Raw genomic sequence first — 22,279 nt, forward strand, 5'->3', positions numbered from 1 at the left:
TCAACATACGGACCACATGATGACCACAATTTAAAAGAGGGCTGTCTCAAAATTAAGTTAGCAGTGGTTTAAGCAACACGTAGGACTCTATAGCCATGATTAGTAAACCACCATTACACTGTAATTACAAGTAAACAGATAACCAGTCAGGGCAGATTTGTGTCCATCCTTATACTGTGAGAAGACAGCTCAACACTATGGGTCTGAAAGGAACAGCCTTTGGTATTAACATATGCTAAGAAAATAAAACAGGCAAAAAAAACCCCCAATGTACTGCCTGTCCCAGAGTCCAGACCTTAATGTGTGTCTGGAGCTACACTGACCGTGACCAGCAGAGAATGCCTCTAAGACTGAACTGAAGAGTGGAAAAATATCGCTACAAAACCTTAAAAAAAGTCTCCAGAAAGACTGGAAGATTGTGGACACAGTAAAAACTGAACACAGTGTTTTGTGTCGATGTGTAAATAAATATTTGTGTGTTATATGTCAGTTTTGTTTAATTATCTTCTAAAGATACATTCATGAAAACAACGACAAAATACAAACTTGAAACATTATGGTTTATTGTCTATACATTGTAACATTGTAATGTCACTTTCAAACGAGTGATTAATCATCCAAACAATTAATGTTATTTTAACATAGGCTTGAATCTACACTATACATTACTCTAACTGGTGTTATTCAAGGTTAAAGGGGAAGTTCACTTTTTTTTCATATTTGAGCTTTGCTAAACATACACTGGGGGATTTATAGAGACCTCAGAATATTCACTTGAAGGTTTATTTTTAGATCTTTTACATTTATTTCAATAATGATTGTTTTTTGAAACACATTATTATCAGATTATGAGGAATTATGCAAATTGAGTTCAACATGAAAAAACAGTAAAGATCAAAGGCCTACATTTCTTTGCAATGGTCAACACATTATTCAGTCTATTCACTTTTTGTGGTTTGCAGTTCAGGTGCTGGATGTGAGATAAAATTATACAGTGTTTGATCAGTTTCAAAAAGGGAAGAAAAATCCAATCATAACTAGAAAACACTGGGAGCTGCATAGCAACTTAGTCATAACTAAACAAGCAGGAATACATGCTACGTCAGCTGAACCATCTAGAACCAATTGTAATTAGGAGGAACATTTGGGACGGCATGCTCTGAGGACTGTGTTCACTATGTGTGTTATATGGATATTGTAATAGTATTGTGTCTAGTGGGAGAAGGGGGGGTTATCTTTAATTTAACTAGATTTATTGCTTGATTGAATAACTATAGAATGTGCCTAAAACCCAGGGGGAACTCAAAGTAAAAACACACAAACTTACCCACATAACAAGTACATTTCAAATGGTGACTAAGGAGGTATAGTAATTTATGTAATGTCTTTCATAATGCAGTATTTTACAGAGGTATTTTAAATATATGTACAACTTCAGTGGCTCCAAAGGAAAGTCAGCAATAGTTCTCTGTACTGTAAAATGTATATTAAATTAGAAATATTAATTATTGAGCACAGGCTACTGGAATCAAATTTTAGATAAAACAGCAGTTATTAAATCTTTCCATATTATATGATTGGATTATGTTTTTAAGCTTCCTTTTGTACTTATATCCTTGTAAAGTTATTTCAAATTGAATTTCCCCAAGTATCAGTAAGAAGTATAAAAGATACTAGAAATATATTACAATTTAGTTGAGCTAACGTGTGCTGACAGGAAAAAAAAAAAAAAAAATCATTGTCATTTGCAAAGCCAAAAGTCAGATACCTTGCCCATCATTTGACACAAGGGAAGCAGCCGCAGAACATCTTCTTAAATGGATTGTTGTTGTTGTGTCTCTTGGCTCGACCGAGTCGGATCAGGGCTTCACCAATCAAGGCGTCAGTTTTCTGCACGTTGACAAAGATGTAGTCTATCATGGGCCCTTGTTCTTCCACCAGCATGGCCACATCTAGGAAGACTTCATGGATGCTTTTGATGCGTTTCTCCAGCTCCAGCAGGTCCTGATGTCTGCTTTCGATCTGGTTGAGTGCAGATCGTGCTGTTTTCCCTTCTGAGATCACATTTTCACTGAAGACGTTCCACTGGCCATTCTCCAGCATCTCCTCAATCTCGTCTCCGGTCACCTCTCGGCCCACGATCTCCATCTGCCTCTGGATGTGTGACTTACACGTCTCCTTGTGACTCATCTCTGCGTCGTTGTACTCCATCATTGCATCTCTGAAGTTGTTGCTCAAGCCAGCGTACTGTGTTCTGGCGATTCTGGCCACTGCTGAGTTGATACCATGTTCTTCTTCCAGCTCTTTGGCATGAGAGTCAATTTTGCGAAGGCGAGCCAACAGGTCCTCTCCGCGGGTCTTGATGTCAGCTGCAATCACATTGGAATCTCGTTTTATTGTGCTGGTGCGAGTGGGCTGGGTGAGGATTCTTGAGTTTTGGTCCCTGAGACGCTTCACATCCAGGCGGATGAGCTGGATCTCACGCCTCGCCTCCTGAGCCTCATCAAACACAACTTCCATTTCATCGCTGTTGTCAAAAACAACAGCCTGCTGTTGGAAGTCATCTTCCAAGTCCACATTGCTGAAAGCGTCTGAGACAGACTCTGCATATTCCAACTCTTCTATGTTGCTGCTGGACTCAGAGAAAGCCTGTAGGTCACTCAGTCTGTCCCTCATGGCTGCCCTAAATGAGAATGAAAGCAAAACGTGAATGCCTCATCGTATGCTTTTGTGCATTAATTATCTGCTTAGAGTTGGTTAGCGGTGGCTGCCTTTAGCATGATGTACACTGAAGTATTCCTCGTTATTTACAGAACAAACAACGTTGCCTAAACAGGTGACATCTAGTGAAAACCCCACAAAAATCACCCCATAGCGAAGCTAGCTAAAGCTAGCTAACTCACACAAAAGCTAGTTTCTTTGTACACACAAACACATAGTTTCAGATGAAGTGTGCAGTTACATCTACATATTAAATATTTATTTTAAAATAATGTTCAGCTTACCACAGGTAGCGAGACATACTAAAAGAAAGAAGTTATATTTGATTAAGTTCTATAAAATACACACAGCTTTATTTTTATTTCTATGGAGGATATAGCTGCGTGAATATAATTTGTGTACCTTTGTGTACATCGTGTAGTTATATTCACAGATTATAAGTGGATTCTATAAATTTCTGGACATAAGGCATGGGCCTAACACTAACCCTAATCTATTTATTTTAAAGGAATTGGTTAATGTGCCTCAGGACCTAACCAAGGGGCTTAACATTATTATTTTTTCTTCGTATTGAAGAAAGAGTTGGCACTAGCTAAAATCCCTGAGTCATTGGGGAAGTAATTACCCATAATCTTTAACTTTAGCCTTTTATTGTAAAAAGGCATTTTACACAGTCTAACATAATTGGGAAAGTAGTTACCCATAGCCCTACCCGTAACCTTTTTAGTCTGAGCTATAGAAACAATTCTTTAGCTATGACTTCAGCTCTTTGCTAGCTGGTTGACTAACAATTTCTATTTTAGGCTTAGTTCCCTTGCTTTGTTTGGCCTGGGGCTCATCTGCAGGGTTGCATCCTGAAATTACTGACCTGTACTTCAAGATTAATTTACATCAATTTACATTAAGATGCCCACTGACAGTGTTTGAAACATGCATAAATTACACATCTTTATCAAAATAAAAGCCCTGTTTCCATTGCCTCACAAACAGAAGTGGTCAAGTTTTTCCTTGTGTCTAACACTGAAAGAGTCACTAGACAAGTTCTTCTGAGCAAAACTATTTCAGGGTGGCGTCACTCACCAAACAAGTTTGTGTGAATAGCTTAGATTTTACTGAGATCTCTCATTCCTGCATGAGGAAACTTTGTGAGAAATATTAGCAAAACATATGATATTTTAAAAGACATAATTAAAAAACCCCCAAAGTATGTTTTAAAATATATTGAAGATATTGTTCTGTCATGAATCTACAAACGTTTACTTTGACACAGAAAGGGGGAAAAATCCCTTAATCCTGAGTTAATGAAACAATAAAAGCTCTAGTTTTCAGTTTGTCATGAAACTCTCTCAGTGTCAAAATCAACTGCAATCATCTTCAAATTCTGTCATATAATATGTGAATAAATCATTAAAATGAAGTGAATGAAAATAATATTTCAGTATCAGTGATAAATCAATTGTTTACAGTTTATTTTAAATTGAATAAGTGAACATGATTATTTTACTGCTATGGGATACAATTTACTCTGTATATTAAAATCATAACAGAATCCAAATTACATTTTCAATGTGCCCTGAATTCGCATTTACAGCTTCATTGACTTCACAATTCATGTTGGTCCAGTGGATCTTGTAAATTGTACAATTAATTAAATTCACGTGCAGATAATAAGACACTAAAACTCTCTCTGTAAGTATTGACAGTACAGACCCAGCTGATTATTCTGTATATTTAACTCCAAATTACCTTAACGTTTCTCCTGCAGTTTCACAGACGAGAAGAGCTCCAATCACGCCATCTCATCTTCAGGGACTCGGGGTTGTCAAAAGCAGGAGAAGCGTCATTTTATCGCGTGCGTAAAGGAATGTGCGTTCCGGGACGCGCCTCTTACGCACGACGACGCGCACTGCGCCGCTGGCCGATTTAACCCCACACAGCAGGCTCGACCAACAGTCTGCAGGAATGAAGCTCAACAGAATCCAAACACGTACACGACACCATGAACACAAGCCACGCCCCCTTTATAATCATCATCACCACTCAAAGGTTCACTAAAAAATACTGAACCCCTCCTTTTTCAAAACTAGTTTACTAATCAATATGTGGCAAACAATAATGGTAAAAAATCATAATTATTAATTTTATTAAGGAAACTATTTAGTGTTTTAACATCACGAACGAATGTGTCCCTCAATCAAAACCGTGTCTTTAATGGGAACTGTTATAACATCATGAAATCAGAAACATGCACAGGTAGAAAGGGTCATGAGAAGGATGTCTGTATTTGTATTTAATATATCATCGACCCTATATCAGTGTCGTAGTTCATAGGGAGAATGGGGCTTCGTGGTCCAAGTGCACCATATAAATGTAATCACAAAGACACTAAGTCTAAGGAGCATGTGCTCGTGACTCTTTTTTTAAATCACTTAAAATGTCCGGTTTGATAGCAGCTTCTAAAGCATTTTCTCATCCCTGGTGGATATTCTAAAAGCCAGAGAGCTTAAGCACAGAGTCAAGCCTGTCCAACAGGATAAGAGCTGAGGGACATTCTTACCAGACAACTTCAGGCTTAAGTTATCATATAAACTGAGAAATCCTGTTTGGGGAATACCACCCAAACCCTGATACAATGTCCTGCACTTGTTTTCTCAGGTATCTGCCTGAACACCGTGAGAGTTTGCTAATGATGTGACTGGTGTAATAAGGTGAGCTGGAAGAAGTGAAAACACTCAAATGCAGGCCTCCATAGTCATGGCTGGTAATGTCTGAGGGATGTATGTTTTTGTAAACATGCCAAACAACCACAGTTTCCCGAGGTGGATAAACGGTGTTACATTTTCATAGCTGTTCAAGCTCTATTTGAATCCTACTAAATGATCTAATCTTTGTCTCTTTTGATATATACAAAGATACACAACTGTTTCTGATGTCAAGCAAGATATTATCATCCAACACTTTTTCAGAAACACACCAGTAAAAACATTACAATATACGCTGGGGTGGAAACCACGGGGCATCTCACAATTTCATTTAATTTCCTTTGAGATCAATAGACTATACATCGATCTATATGTTATTATTACTATGCATCGTCCATGATAATGCTATTACAGTAGTGTGATGCTCAATAAACTTCAAGACAATTCTGTTACATAATGATATTTGTGCAAAAGAGATGATAAAATGTACAACTAAGTGAATAGCTTAACTTTACGCTTTTAACAAAAAATACATTGAGTGCAGGTTCCATGGGGTCTATGCACGTTTGTTCCATTGCCTGTGTACTTCATTCTTACAATACATTTCTTGTAAATCACATAATATTTGTCCATTTTGTTAGTTCCTTCATTTGACATTGATATTTGGCACCAGTGTATCGCACATGATGTATCGCCGAAGGACTTGGCACATTATATCACCACATTTACATTTTGTATGTTACACTTGCCCTGGATCATGACAGGGCAACATGAAACAAAGTCAAGCAATAGTAATACATCTTCAGAAAGACATATTAAACAAACAAATAAATGAATCAAGATGCTGAAAATGAAGAACACCAGGGGCACAAATATCAAGAAAAGCAGCTGCACCTGGTTCAAACTCCACTCTGATAGGATACAAAAGAAAACATGAAATGGAAGAAACATTCATTCATTCATTCATTCATTATCTGTAACCGCTTATCCAGTTCAGGGTCACATTGGGTCCAGAGCCTACCTGGAATCATTGGGCGCAAGGCGGGGAATACACCCTGGAGGGGGTGCCAGTCCTTCACAGGGCAACACAGACACACACACACATTCACTCACACACTCACACCTACGGACACTTTGGAGTCACCAATCCACCTACCAACGTGTGTTTTTGGACTGTGGGAGGAAACCGGAGCACCCGGAGGAAACCCACGCAGACACGGGGAGAACACACCAACTCCTCACAGACAGTCACCCGGAGCGGGAATCGAACCCACAACTTCCAGGTCCCTGGAGCTATGTGACATATAAATAAAACAGCTAAATAAAATAATTAAAAAAATTAAATCCTGTGTACACACACCTGAATTCTGTTTCCTCTATAAATCATAATCTTCTTCAAAATGTGCACAGATCCACTTTAAAACCCACATGTATCCATTCATTCATATCTGTAACCGCTTATCCAGTTCAGGGTCACGGTGGGTCCAGAGCCTACCTGGAATCATTGGGCGCAAGGCAGGAATACACCCTGGAGGGGGCGCCAGTCCTTCACAGGGCAACACAGACACTTTGGAGTCTCCAATCCACCTACCAACATGTGTTTTTGGACTGTGGGAGGAAACCAGAGCCCCTGGAGGAAACCCACGTGGACACAGGGAGAACACACCAAACTCCTTACAGACAGTCACCCGGAGCGGGAATCAAACCCACAACCTCCAGGTCCCTGGAGCTGTGTGACTGCGACACTACCTGCTGCACCACCGTGCCACCCACATCCATCCATCCATTATCTGTAACCGCTTATCCAATTTAGGGTCGCGGGGGGTCCAGAGCCTACCTGGTATCATCGGGCGCAATGCGGGAATACATGTATCCATAAATTGCCAATTCAAATAACCTCATTAAATATTTAAATATGGGCTTCCCTATTCATCTTCGAGTAGGATAATGGAGTCAATGGATGATGGAAAGAAAATAATAATAAAAAAATAAAATTTTTAAAAAGTAAATAATATTAATAAATACATTTTATTTATAAAACACACTTCTCCAAGACCGTTTAAAAGTGCTTTGCAAATTTAAATTTTACAGATAAAACAGAATTAAATCAAAATAATTAAAATGAAAAAAAAAATACACAATTGAAAAACAGAGTGAAATAAAATAATCTACAGCCAAAAATGCGTACGAAACTAAAAGACCCTTCCATCCAAAGGATGCAGTATTTGCAGTTCTTAATCTGTGCACCAGGCGGCAGCTACATGCCTCAGACGGCTAATGCGCTCCCTGTCGACTGGAAGCAGCGTTGCCCACCTGCGGTATGGGCGGAGCAAGGCAAAAAAGTGAGACCTACGTGAACTTCCGCACTGAGAGCTTTGTGTGTGTGTGTTTTCGTTTTCTTCTCAGCGGTGAGTTTTCACGCTTCCTGCGTCAATCCTGCATGTTCATGCAGTGAATATTTAAAAGAAAATTCGTCTGCTTTATTGGCTTAATGTCGACAAACTACTGAGCACCTTGAAACAGGTAGGCCTTCGATACACATTTATTGGCACTGTCACAATAATGTTAAAATGTTGAGACGTGAACACTGCTGATTTTCTCAACGGTAAACCTCCTGCTGACTGTTTGTGTAAGTTATTTTCACTGTAACTTTAAAGTAAAACGAGAGAAGAAGAAAAAAGACAAACCAGGCTTTGTTTTTTCATGTGGAACTGATGTGGAAACATTAGCAAGCATGATTAGGAAACGGGTCTGCCTGGTTTGGCAGGGTCATCACGTGCAAATAGTAGATGTGTTTAAAAAACTAGCCATGTTTTTTATTATTATTATTATTCAGAGTCTTTAATTGCAGTTAATAAGTGAGTCCATCCTGTTCACGTATTTATATCCTTCCAAGAATAAATACACCTGTGCCAAGCAAATAATGGCTTTCTCGTCTTACAGGTTATACACCTCACTCCTTTATTGCTTTATAGATACTTTATTGTGCTGCAAGGGACATCTGTTATTTTGTGACCACTGGGCCTTGTCTGTGAGCAGTACTGCTTTGACACTGAGGGTTTAGCTTGCCCTATTTTAACTTTCTAATTGGGATTACCCCTATATCTAGGGTATTTTAGAGGTCATCTCTCAAGCGTGTTAGGGACCACAAGATGTGGAAGGCTGGGGAGTCCCCATTGACTGGACTCAGAACTTCAGATTTTATCACACGAGTACAGATGCAGCAGTCATGTCAACATCATATCAAAACTCTGAAACCTCGTCTCCATTTATACATTAAAAAAGACTTCCTTTTATATTGTGAGAAGTCTCTACTTACTTCTGTTCTAACAGAGAAAACATGGCTTATGTTCAGTTACATAATCAACACATTTCATAAGTTCACCAAAGTTAAGTTAAATGACACAATCCACATTTAAGTTTATTTTGATTTGAGTCACTGAGAATAATTCCCAATTAACTTGAGAACACAGACATTGGCATTGTGGCCCCTATTAAATGTTCGAGTTTAGACACTTAAATATGAATAATGTGCATACAGATCTGTCTTTGAATAAATAAGATGACCAAACACTTGGTTTTACATCCTCTTCAGACCTGTGCCACCATGAGGGACAGACTTAGCCAACTTCAAGCTTTCTCCCAGGCTAATGGCCATCACGTGGAGGAGGTGGAAAACGCTGTTGCTGACTTTCCCTCACGTAACACCCGTCATGAAAAAGGACCCCAGGAGCATGGCAGTGATGCTGAGATGGAGGCCGTGCTTGATGAGGCTCTTGGCATTCGACGTGACATTCAGCTTATCCTCCTAGATGTCAAGCACCTCAAAGAGCTTTATGCTCGAGTTTATGGTGAGATCACAAGCTGCCCACCAACTGCTGTTCAGCAGGACTCCCGTGCCATCGCTGCTAACGTTAAAACCCGTTCTGAAGACTTGTTGCAGCGTCTACAGAAGATGGACATCCATGCCAGAGAACTGGAGGAACAGCATGGAGCCAGCGGCACTGTTCCTAGAATTGCCCGGACCCAGTACACAGATCTGAGCAGTAGTTTCAGAGAAGCAGTAAAGGAATATAATGAAGCAGAGATGATCCACAGGGAGATGTGTAAGTCACAAATCCAGAGGCAGATGGAGATCGTGGGCCGAGACGTGACCGGAGAGGAGATTGAGGAGATGCTGGAGAATGGTCAGTGGAACATCTTCAGTGAAAACATGCTAACCGATGGAAAAACAGCACGTTCTGCACTCAACCAGATTGAAAGCAGACATCAGGACCTGCTGGAGCTGGAGAAACGCATCAAAAACATCCATGAATTGTTCCTGGACATAGCAATGCTGGTGGATGAGCAGAACTCGATGATAGATTACATTCAGACCAACGTCCAAAACACTGAAGCAGAGATGAAGAATGTGCTGATGAAGCTTGAAAGAGCCAAAAGACATGACCGGAGCCACCCCTTCAAAAAGATTTTCTTCTGGAGGCGCTAACTTTTTTTTTTTTGTTTTATTATTATTATTATTTTTTAGCCTTAGGTCATTATAATATTGAGTGCTATTTAAGGATTTTGTCAAATGCATGAATATAAATACGGTTAATATAATTATTAATATAATATAATAACGATGTAATACTTTTAATTCATTTTTAATTTGTTTTTGAGAACAAAAGTTGACTTTTAAATCTTAATTTATAATAAGTTTATATGTGTGTAAAACATTGTGAATGAATATTTGTCACTAACAGAGATTGTATAACTTTAAAGGGTACAATTAAAAAAAACGGTCCACTTCTGATGTCAAGTAAGTTTTTACCTCTTTCTTTTCCGAGCATCTCCAATCATAGCGCTAGACCTTTGCTCATATGATTAAAAATATGTGCAAATATGAGATTACATGGAAACAGACATACAGCTGACAGAAATAAGAGTACTGAGCCAAAACAGCAAAAAAGAATGAAGAAAGAAAGAAAAGCAAATCTGCTCACTTGCTCTTCAATGCCGTGTGCTTGGATTGGGATAAATAATGGCTCATTTAAAGGAACAGGTGTTCAAACCGGTCATTCTGAACAGGGCTGTTTAGAGAGGGTGAGATGGGTACGTTGACCAAAGCATTTCCCTGGCGTTCCAGTAATACTCCAAAGAACTATGTTAACTTGTAAACAAATAGATTATTATATTCATTGCTTGTCTGTAACCACTTATCCAGTTCAGAGTCATAGTGGGTCCAGAGCCTAACCGGAATAACTAGGTGCAAGGATCACACCCTGGAGTCTGTGCCAGTCCTTCACACACACTCACACCTATAAACACTTTTGAGTCGCCAATCCACTTACCAATGTGTGTTTTTGGATTGTGACATAATGTGATCTGTAGCCTGGATGTATAAGTTGATAATGCCTCTGTGCTAAAAACACTATGTTTAAAGTGGTTTTTACCTGAAGACCACAAATAAAATCTTATGTTTTAAGGTATATAGAGTTGCTTATACACTTCAAGTAAAAGTTGCTAAAGCCTGTGTGCTCAAAACCTGAAGTCACAATTACTGACGGAAGGAATAATAATTTAATTCATATCAAAAGTATTACATACAGTTTCATAAACAGAATTTGTATGTCACCATCTGCTTTTGTGTTTTATTTCAATAAATGATCAGTTTTTGACTTTTCGTTGAGCCTGTGTGCATCTCTCAGTCAGCTACAGTTTGAGTTAAGGTCTACATTTTCATTAAGGGAAAGATCTAAGCAGTCACTTGCTGTTACTCGTTAAGATTATTATATGATTTGCCAGTTAGCAACTTCATTATAAGTCTCTGTGACATACTGTGGATTATTAAACCTCAAATGTTTGTTATTCTGACTGCACTCACGTTGGTCTGAAAAGTGGAAATTTCTGCACTACTACTACTACTTGACACCAGGTGGCACCAAATACATTTTCATATCTCAGCTGTCCAAAGAAAAACCTATCTCCATTTTTAGTTTACTACATCATTTGAATACAGCAGCTGACCTTCACACTGTGTAAAAAATTCATGACGAATGGCCCAATAGAAATGCTCCTAAATTACTTGGAAGCAAATAACTTTACATTGACTTCCATTGAAAGTAAAACATTTTTCCCTTCTTCTCTAAAGTTGCTGTTTTTGAGATAAATGTTTTTCATTGGACATCAACTATAAACGCTCTAGTATATGGCCTGTATATTTTTTGCAAAAATGCACCCTCTTCAGCTTTTTTACAAGTCCTTTCAGGGCTGGTGAGTTAGATAAGGTAGGTTGGAAGCAGGAAGAACATCACAATGTGCAGAACAAGGTATAAACTGGGAACTACTCTTTTATAGCAGCAAAAACAGCTAACTGAAGACAGAAAGGCTTCAATGGTAAACTGTTTTTATAAATCCTGCCACATTAACATAGAATTTAACTGATGAACACACATCAAACTTTTAATCACGCACAAGTTCATTTCACCAGAGTGCATGTCTGTGTTACTGTAGGTATCGACCTAGACTCTAGATGTTGTTGCTCCCGAATCCTAACTAATACTCTAGAGGTGTCAGTAATAGGAGGACCATGGTCTTTGTCATTGTCCTGTCTAGACCTGGACCTGGTTAACAAGTGAGAACTTTTACATTTAAACTGGAGTGTTTTTTTTAACTAGTGCACCTTTTTTTAGCCATTACTGTGCAGGTTTAGTGTACAGTGCACATGCGTTGTACTTCACATGTGATGCTACTCAGCCAATCAGATGTGAGCATTATGATGAGTGCTCTGTGTATGTATGAATGACAAATTCAGAGCAGGGCTCCAGACACTGCTGTCCTATAGCCAAAAAACTAGCTCACTGGATGAGATAAAAGTTATTTGGGGACACTTTTGGAATGACAGGGTTGTGTGCGGTAAAACCAGAGATTTTAAATAAAGAGACTGATTACTGTATGTAAGGCTAAACGTGGAATCTGTTTACAGATAAAGTAACATGCTTTAGCAAAGGTGCCAATCAGCTTGCTTTTTATGCGTAAAATCCCACCATTTAACAAAACAAAAACAAGTTTGCTTGCTAGTTACACCATAAGAGCTTTTGTTATTAATAATTTGTCCAATTTCATGTGAAAGCTGACAAATATTGCTGAAATATATTGAATTTAAGGACGGCATGGTGGCCCAATAGGTAGTGTTGCAGTCACACAGCTCCAGGGACCTGGAGGTTGTGCATTCCAGTCCCGCTCCGGGTGACTGTGAGGAGTTTGGTGTGTTCTCCCTGTGTCCGTGTGGGTTTCCTCCGGGTTTCCTCCCACGGTCCAAAAACACAAGTTGGTAGGTGGATTGGCGACTCAAAAATGTCCGTGGTTTGTGAGTGTGTGTTGCCCTGTGAAGGACTGGCGCCCCCTCCAGGGTGTGTTCCTGCCTTGCGCCCAATGATTTCAGGTAGGCTCTGGACCCACTGTGACCTTAAACTGGAGCGGTTACAGATAATGAATGAATGAATGAATGTAATGTGATTTGAAATTCAGTTGCTGTTAACTACTGATGATGTTCCAGACCTTGGCTTGAGGAAATGTTCTCTAACTGGACTTTAATACATTTTCTTTAAACAGCCCTGTTCCGTTGCATTAGCCAAGGCGACCTCTAGTGTCCAAGCACCTGAAACACAGCAAACAATTGCTTATTAGTCACTAGCGTTCAAAATGTAATAAAATCACATTTAAATTAAACAATTCATGTTTTATTACAACTAACTAGCTTCTTAAAAAATAGACACTTATTAAAACATCATCAGAAATTAATATTTTTAACATACTGTGGACTGCTTTTATTTCAACCTCAGAGCAGCCACTGTGGTAACCGTGGAGAGAAAGTGTTCAAAATAACCGTCTGTCATTTACTTATTATTGTGGTTGTTCAATGCTGCTTGTGGGAAACGAACCCCAGGTCGGCAAAGAGCCGTGGGGCTGAGGCTGATTCTCTCCGGGTCTCGGTCCGTTTATGTGGGTGGGCCCAGCAGCTGTTCTGAAGACCTGCACAAACACAGGAACGACACACTGTTTTACTAGAACGGAAAAGAACAAGTGTATACATTCAATTTTCCATTCCACGCTAAGCCTATTAAGTCCAAGCTGAAATTAGTAACTAACTCTCTAAAACATCTTAAAATCACTGGAAAAATCTGAAGAAATCGGAAAAACTGGCTTCAATAACGCAAACAACATTCTTTATTTTCTACTCTCTGACCTCATCCACACGGATATTTTTTTAAACAAATTTTTTTGTCTGTATTTTGGCTCCCTGTCCTCAAGAAAACGTCGTTTATGTCACTGAGGGTGAGATTTTTGAAAACAGCGTTGTTTTCGTTATTGTGTGGACGACAGTTAACGGATTTTTCTATATTCTTGGAAACGCTGACGTCACACAGGTGTCTCATTCAAACAACTCCTCACTCCCTGTAAGGGTGAAACATGTCATTAGTCTAGAGTGTGTACTCTGTATACATATCACTAAAGTTCAGATTCCCATTTATGGATTTATATAAATTATGTTGTATTTGAAATACATAATGCACTATTACTTGTGTAGTGCACTACATAGGAAATGTGAAGTGATTTAGGATGGGTAATTTATATGGGCGGGGACTCTCACTACGCATGCGCGTTGCCCGTTTTCCCGCGTCAGAAGCTGATTGGCTGTTGTTAATTGAAGGGCGGGACTCGCTATGGCGTGTGTTACAAGTATTCAGATTTTTGAGACCAGGATCCTACCTTCGGTCTACTACGGAACTACAGCTGCTCTAACGGCTCCGGCAATTTTTTATCTCCTGCAGTAAGCAAGGTGAGGCGTAAATATTAATAAAATAAAAAAAGTGCTCTTACCCTGCCTTAATTACTGTACGACTCTTCATGATGAAGAGTAATCAAGTGTCCTGTGTGAGCATATATATTCTTAAGTAGCTTGAGCGAATAAAATATAAACATATTTATTATATAAGCTGAACTTAAATATTAAACCTGTTTTACTGGTAAATAAGCTGTTGGTTTGCGCTCCTTATGCTGTGGCTTTGAAAACAGCATCTGTGTCGTTGCCAAAGTTATAAACAAAAACTGGAGATTAATAGATCAAGGTATCAATTAGAATATAATTTGACTCATGTCTTGCTCAGTAGGGGATCTCATATGGTCCCCCGAGCAGATTGATTTATGTAACTTTTCGGTTTCTGTTGATTAATATGGATTAATTTTTAAATTTGTTAGGCTTGTTGTAGAAAATAATTTTATTACTTTGTGTTAGTGGACAAATATCCTTAAATGATTAGTTAAAATTAAGCATTTATAATTGTGTGAAATCCTGTATCTTATATGTACTCATATGAATGATTAACCAGTATTTAACCATGCATTTAAACAGTTTAGAATCTGCACACTAACTGGCATGATGACTCAGTATTTACAGGCTTTATTTGTAACATCTGAAGCTATAACGTGCGTTCTTCTGATGATTTACAATGTTTGTATTTTACATACACATCCTAGCCCGAACCACGTCTTGAAATTATGCTCAGTTTTGCTGGGTTTTTACATGGTGTTAATTCATTGCCTAGTGGTTGGCACCACAGAGTGTTAATCTTCCCGTAGCTCCTCGATTATATGGGTAGTTTTATCAGTAGGGGTTACTATTAAATATGTAACGATGCTTTGTTTAAACCCCGTGTGGCTTTGCTTTGTCTGCGGGTAACTGAGCAGATTTGTTGGGTTTGGGATTCTCTGTACATCTCTGCAAAGGCCTGGAACAGAATTCAAACTTTCTTAAATGCACATTGTAGAGTCCCGCCAAAGCCTTTAAAATGTTAAAATTGGTCCAGTTATGAAGTAGTCTATGGAAGTATTTTTGTTCTTGTGTTCTAACTCAGGATGGACACATTTTAATTAAGGTTTTATCTGTAGTAAATGTACTGTCTGTACATAAACTCTACCATTGTATTGCCAGTTAAAGGCGATGGCCAAAAGTTTGTGGGCACATTTTTGAATGAGTTCATGTGCTGTTTGTATGTTCTTCATAGAAAAACCAAAGATTTGGATGTGTTGCAGCTGCTGCATATGAGCTACGTGGTCATGCACAGACCTGTACAGCAAGCAATGGTGTCCTTTAGAGCCATGAAGCCCCATTTTCATTCTATTTTTGTTGATCTAAAGCAAATCCTATAGTTTGTGACCTCACTGAGGTTTGCCAGAAATACAGTAATTATGAGGCAAGCCAATATTTAGTATAATGCCTTTTGTAGAATAGCAGAAGCTATTGCTGAAGGCAAAGGAGAACAGACTTCTATTTATCTTTGCTTTCATGGGAATGTTTGTTGAGAAAAATGTCCATAAACGTTTGGAAATGTAGTGTCGATAGTTTAGTTTAGTTTAGTGAGGTATTTAAACTCTCTGATGGGTCTCTATGTTTAATCTATCTTTACTACTTAAAGGCTAAGCACCAGCTCTATGAAAGTGTCAAACAAATAAATACAGTAGAATTTGAGTTCCTAACTTGTGTTTATTGATATTCAGAAAACATGTTATTTCTTACTAATTCAAGGAATAAAGTTTAAAAGACCGTTGGTTTTCCCCCCCAGCGGTGTTCGGGAACTCTAATAGGCGTCTTGCCTGTGACGTAGATGGTGGACAACAACTCTAGAAGTTGCACTTAATTTAATGCAAAATGACAAAGGTGTGTTGTTTTTGGCTGCAATCATTCAATGTACAGTGGGACATCTGTGCACAAATGGCCCAAAGATCCCAAAATATCCAGAAAATGGACTAAATTTGTCAACTTTAAACGGGCACTTTGGAAAGGACCATCCGCTCACTCCGTTATCTGTAGCTCATTTCACTGGCGCTTTTCCAACAATATGGGCATGTAAGGACACCAACGAAAGGGGTTCAAGAGCCTCTGTAACATGGAGGTAAACAGGGTAAGTACACTTACTTCGTCTGTTTTAGTTGGAGTTAGTTAACGTTAGCTTGACTTGCTAAACTCGGTGGCTCAGATTATACTCGGCTACGTAGCTGCATTACGGAGGTTTATAGTGTCGGATGAATTCGAGTTCGACTTCGATCACATTTACAAGAATAACGGTACCTCTAAATTTGAGTTTATCTTATTGTCATGAATAATGTTGGTTATTTAGCTATCGCTAGATACTGTCTTAACAGTCAGTCATAACGGTCTTTTACCGCGGCGTTGTTCAGCTGTTGTCCACCAGTGACGTCACGGCTGCGTTCAAGAATTTCCGTAGCGAGCTCGGGTTTTTCCCTCAATTTAATAAAATTGTCAGTTTTAAAGCAAATTAAGCTGCTATTTTCATTTTAATTCATACTTATATATGTCATTAACTAAAATAATGTGAAATATTCATGGAGTTCCATTAAGTGGTACTTAGCTTTTAACAGGCACATGCTTTATAAGAAGAAATTTTATTGTAATTAAACAAACTTTCTCTGATTAGCAGCCAAATTTTACCTACTGTGGAAAAAGATCAAGTATGTAATCTCAATTTTATTCATACAGCCCAGTCCCAGCTTGAGCATGCCCACATATCAGCATGCCATTTGTGGACTTTAGTTCATCTTTTAATTAAACAGCACCCCATAAACTGGTAAACATCCTTAGCAACCTACATTTAAACTGCACTCTGCTCATAGATCATGAATTTTAGAAATTGTCACAGACCACAGAACTTTATAAAGACAGAAGATGGCAAATAACTGTCATATTCCTGATTAACTGCCTCTTTGAATGTTTTAAATATGTCCAGCCTCATCTGGATTTCTGTGTCTAAATACACCAAAGAGTAAAACTCTTATTTGGAAAAGTTTTTCTTCACTTTTTGAAGTGTTTATTGTAGGAATGGAACACTTGTAGACATTCTCACTCTACATATGGGCATTTTTGTATGTCAATTTATTTTATACATTTTTTTAGTTACACTGCATTTTCATATCTGGCCAATTGCTGTAGTGTAATTTAATGCACATGAGTTTGGTGTCAGTATGTTTTGAATGAAGTGCGCATGTGAAATACCTGATATCAACTCAATGACATTGCCACAAGCAGTAGTTATGTTGGTGGACTATATAGTGGAAACAAAATAAATAAATAAATAAAATAAATTGGTCCATGACAAGACTCCACTCTGTTAATCGGATCTGTCAATTGTTATTTATGAGTTTGGACCAGCCTGACGTCAGCTTTAAATGGTCTACAGTTAAAGTCCATGCCTCAAGACCAAGGAGAAGCAAGACAAGGGTGTATTTTTTTTTTTTTTTTTTTTAAATTTGCTTTGTAGTATAAAGCGTGGTGAAATGGGGCCTGTATGCCTATGGTTTTGGATTTGAAAATGCTTCATTTTGGTGCTAGCAGGTAGTCCACATGAAAACCATGTCTATGGCACATTTCAGAAATCAATGTGCCACTCTGTAATTTCCGTTAAAATGACTTCCTCAAGTCCTCCCAGGAACCAGTGAATGAACTATTTGTAAACTTCACACCCATGTACAACCTAGAGCTCTGTTCCTCTGCTGTACACCACCTACTGAAATGGGGAAAAGTATAATGGGAAACACGGCATGTTTTGTGTGTGGTGGGTTCCCCCCCTTCCCTCTCTCCCCTCTTACACTGCAGCTTTCATAAACACTAACTTTTAAGTTGTTCCATTGAATTTGGAATGTTAAGCAGCTTTTCAAGTAAACTGCACAGTATGGTGTCCCAAAAGTTCACTTGGGGTGTGTTCTCGTTAACTGACCTGGAACTGCTCGTAAACTTTCTTGTTTTTTCCCTTGCAGCTCCAGAATTACAGCTCTTTTCAGGCTTTCTGCAAAAGGTGAGTCAGGCTTTCCACCACAGGATCAAAGTTGACTTTCACTGTGAACTCCTTATCCCCACTATATTTTCTCATGTAAAATGTTTCTCATGTAAAACGTGCTGCAGTAATGTCACCCCACTGGGTGGAACTCTGTATTTATGTGGTAAACTATATCTTTGTCTGCATGTGCTTTATGGCCTCTGATTTATTAGTGTCTTTGTGAATGTCTCAGGAGCAGAAGAGAATTTTGGCCCTCGTGTCTTCCAACTGAAGATTGCTGCAGAATAAAAGGTTTATTGCCTATTTTATCTATATCTATGCAGTGGTCTGACATTTTGACAGTTAAGTATGTTTAGCTTTTGTTTGAAGTCAGTTTTTGGAACAGGGATTCTGAAAGTTACTTTGCAAGGTCACTTGTGGAGAGAGTACCTGAGTGTAATTTGGTGAAAATAACTAATGGAAAATATGAGCTTAAAGAATAGATGGTAAGATGAATGAAGTCATACACCGGCTATAATGTGTGAGCATTTCTTAGCGCCTATGTTTTCATCTTTTAACTAAATGCTTATATTGGAAGAACCTCATGATTGTGGTTAGATTTTTGGAAATCATTTTTGTTCTGTTTGTCCTGAAAAAGACCGTTCTGTTTTTCTTTTGGTTCTAGACATTTCATGTCAATTTCTGCTCCCAATATATATATATTGGGAGCAGACCTTAATTTTGAATCTTAACAGCTTTTTAAAATCAACTTTTGCCCTGTTCCACTGATTCCAAATTATGCTTTGAATTTGGAATTGAGTCCTGTCAAAAAATTGGTTTAGTTTAAAGCAAGTCAGTCTTAGTTGTACATAATTCAATCAGTGATGTAGTCATGAATGAAGTCATAAGACAAATAAATAAAAAAGGTTTTAACACGGAATGTGTTGCTGTACAGAGTAACTTCAACTTTATCTGATGTATTTGTAACAAACTACATCTGAGCTGAAAGCTACATTAAAGTGGCATCACAGGAAATTGTTGCAAGGCAGTTGCAAAACTGAGACAATGTTTGTGGGTTTTCTTGTGGGTTTTGTAACCCATTAGATTGAATGTGTACAGCTTTTACTGCAACTGACTGTTTTTGCATGTCTTCAAGTTAAAATCGTTCCTGAATTTGGAGATATTTATGCCTTACATAATCCAAAACAGCGAAAATGTCTTTTTAATCCCATTGGCTGTCAAATTAATTATTGCCTTTCATTAAGGATTAGAGAATGGTAATTCAGAATCTGCTTCTACCTAACCTACTGTTTTCTGGAACTAAACAGTATTGCCCAGTACTATACGGTCAATGATTTAGACCAACTGTGTAGTGTTTGTGTTATATCGCTGTGAAAGTGTTTAACCTGAAAACTGAATAGGAGGAAGGTTAAAGTGCTTGTATGTTAGTTCAACCTGGCCAAGAATATTGTGCAGTTTTCTAAGTGTCAAGTTTGTCAAGTCAAATCTGTTTCCTTTTTGTAGTGATAAATTTACATTTTCTATTTAGTGGTGTAATTAGTCGTCATGTGTAGAGGAAGCTGGTAGGATGGAGCCTTTCTGCTCTTAAAGAATGCCTTTTGGCTATATTTCCAAAAGAGGGAATGCAGGAATATGTAATAAAAATAATATTTCCCAAGCTGCCACAAATGGGTTCAATAGAAAGCTAACTTCATTGTACAGGTTTACAATGCTAAAAGCATGAATTTTAATCCTACTGTTACATCAACTTAACTTTATTACACTTTATTAAGGGGGCAGCCATGAGGTTGAGTCTGGAGGGTTGCCGGTTCAATTCCCAGGACTGACAAGAGTATTCATTCATAGCTGATGTGCCCTTGAGCAAGGCACCTAACCCCCAAACTGCTACCCGGGTGCTGAGGTGGTTGGCAGCTCCCTGCTCCGGTTGTGTTTACTGCTGTGTGCACACTAGTGTTTGTGCTCACTGCCTCGGATGGGTCAAATGCAGAGAAGCAATTACCCTAAGAGGATCAATAAAATTGTCAAAGTATATTGAATTTTGCTGATGTTTCACAAGTGAAGTTTGTCTCTTCTTGCTTGAAATATTGCTTTGGCTGTTCAAGAGTACATCGTCACCATTGAGGCAAATCTAGGCTACAGAAAATCCAGTAAAGAACTCAGTGATAGACTCAATATATGGCTTTGTGCATTCATTGATGCAGTAGTGTACTATTAAGTGGCACTTTTTTATACCCAAGTACCCCAAGCTCATGTGGCTATAAATCACAGTAGAATGGGGGCTTAAGTCATGCTCATTCAAAAGTCCTTATGTTGTCTGGAAATGAAACAAAGCCAGATAACCAACAGTAATTATAATTCATACACGACATAAGATGTAAAAAATTTGGTGATTCCTTTGCTCACACACCTGATTCAACTCATCTGTTAATTGACAGGTTTAAGGGTTGTGTTTTAGCAGAGGAATCACCAAACTTTGCTGGATACCGGCCCTCCAGGACTGGAGTTGTGCACCCCTGCATTAGAGCTTAATGACATAAGGGCCACCGTACACTCTTCCTACCTGCAGCCCCAAAATTTCTGTTTAAATCCTGTACCTCAGTGCTAAGGTTGCTGTGGCTGTTTATGATCTGATCAGCAAAAAACTAGTTACTCATTGAGCCCATCACATGAATACCCAAACCAGCCCCTGCATTACTAGCTCTTCACGAGGTCATCAGGTAGGCACCTCCCCTCATCTGTTTCAGTTAATTAAGCCTCCAGAAGGCTCAACAGTGAAGTCTGCTGTCCAATACCCACCCAGCTCCAAGCCAGTTTTACAGTCCTACATTACCCTTTACCATCAACAACCATAAATCCACACTGGCCTCTCTGGCTACTAAGGCTGTACCTAGTCCCACTGGCACTGTTAATGCATGCTCAGTGCCACCAGTCATGTGAACTTTTACATGCTACATCACCTCTACCAGTATTTGTAGCCTGTGCATGCTCTCAAACATTCCCACTCACACACGAACCTAACCATTTTTTATTAAACTAGTCCTTTGCCTTCTCTTTGGTGATGTGGCCTTAATAAAAGCTTTCCACCAGTCACCTGACCCAAGGCCTATTCTTCTGCATTGTACTTGGGTGGGGGCTAATCGGCCATTATTTTTGACAGTGGGGAGGGGATTTCTCACACATTGACTGTTCATGAGATAATGTGTGAACCACAGGTGTTGAGAAAAACTGTCACATCAGGTTCATAGCAATGTAGAAGAACAACTAATTAAAATATCAGAAAGCTGTTAACACCAGTGTGTAGCTCTAAAGAAAACTGCATAAATGTTTGCAGTGAATTTTTTCACCATATATCAGCACACCTTTTTAAACATGGACTTCCCAAAAAACTATTTTCAGAGTTAATTTTTACGCAAATCGATGAATGACATACATACCTCTCTCTTATTGTTGAGAGATGCATGTGTAGCTTTTTGGGAACAAACTTTTTAGGTAGGTGAAATTTGTTAAAATGTCAAGGCATGTCAGATAACCTCAGACTCCAGGGGGTTAAACACTGCGGCACCACTAACAACTTCCTTACGGCCTTGTACATAACCCTTTCCATCTTCTCCTCTTATAAACGGTCAATGGCCACCTAATGAGGCAGTAAACCAAACTGCAGACACCACAATTTCAACTTCACTGGCAAACTTGATCTATCAATGCTATTAACAGCCTTTACCAGTTCAGCTTTTAGTCCCACAACTTGCTCCGTATCATTTACAGCTGCATTTTACCGTCTACCTAAACTCTTCACTGGTTTCTCCAGTACCATAGGAATAATTTCTACTTCAGTCAAATTTCCTATACATGTTTTCCCTTGACAATCGACAGACTTCTAGACTTTCATATCCATTCATGTAAGCCCTAATTGGGGGGGAGCCTTACAGTCCAACCTCTCCCCCACCTACGACCCCCTTGGAGGCCCTATTTACTACCTCTGTTGTCATTGTGAATGCTAATGTTGAAATCCTACATCTA

The 22,279-nt window shown here is 38.7% G+C and overlaps 2 protein-coding genes and 2 long non-coding RNA genes across 4 annotated transcripts; 2 read left to right on the forward strand and 2 right to left on the reverse strand.

Moving 5' to 3' along the window:
- Nucleotides 1-561: 561 nt before the first annotated feature.
- Nucleotides 562-4,667, reverse strand: LOC136702298 (syntaxin-11-like). The gene is made up of 2 exons (XM_066677301.1): nt 4,468-4,667; nt 562-2,683 (listed from the first exon to the last, which is right to left on the reverse strand). The coding sequence occupies exon 2, from the start codon at nt 2,674-2,676 to the stop codon at nt 1,777-1,779; it is 900 nt and encodes a 299-aa protein (XP_066533398.1). The 5' UTR covers nt 2,677-2,683; nt 4,468-4,667; the 3' UTR covers nt 562-1,776.
- Nucleotides 4,668-7,805: 3,138 nt separating this feature from the next.
- LOC136702349 (syntaxin-11-like) lies at nt 7,806-11,368 on the forward strand. The gene is made up of 2 exons (XM_066677377.1): nt 7,806-7,946; nt 9,019-11,368. Exon 2 carries the CDS (start codon nt 9,031-9,033, stop codon nt 9,910-9,912), a length of 882 nt encoding a protein of 293 aa, XP_066533474.1. The 5' UTR covers nt 7,806-7,946; nt 9,019-9,030; the 3' UTR covers nt 9,913-11,368.
- A 156-nt stretch (nt 11,369-11,524) lies between these two features.
- On the reverse strand, nt 11,525-13,780 carry LOC136701467 (uncharacterized). Its single transcript, XR_010803800.1, has 3 exons — nt 13,654-13,780; nt 13,308-13,439; nt 11,525-13,065 (listed from the first exon to the last, which is right to left on the reverse strand). It is a non-coding gene; the product is annotated as an uncharacterized lncRNA (long non-coding RNA).
- A 397-nt stretch (nt 13,781-14,177) lies between these two features.
- On the forward strand, nt 14,178-20,246 carry LOC136702185 (uncharacterized). Its single transcript, XR_010803900.1, has 4 exons — nt 14,178-14,247; nt 18,240-18,277; nt 18,492-18,550; nt 20,032-20,246. It is a non-coding gene; the product is annotated as an uncharacterized lncRNA (long non-coding RNA).
- Nucleotides 20,247-22,279: the final 2,033 nt, after the last annotated feature.

The sequence above is a fragment of the Hoplias malabaricus genome, chromosome 7, assembly GCF_029633855.1.
Source record: "Hoplias malabaricus isolate fHopMal1 chromosome 7, fHopMal1.hap1, whole genome shotgun sequence".
NCBI lineage: Eukaryota > Metazoa > Chordata > Actinopteri > Characiformes > Erythrinidae > Hoplias > Hoplias malabaricus.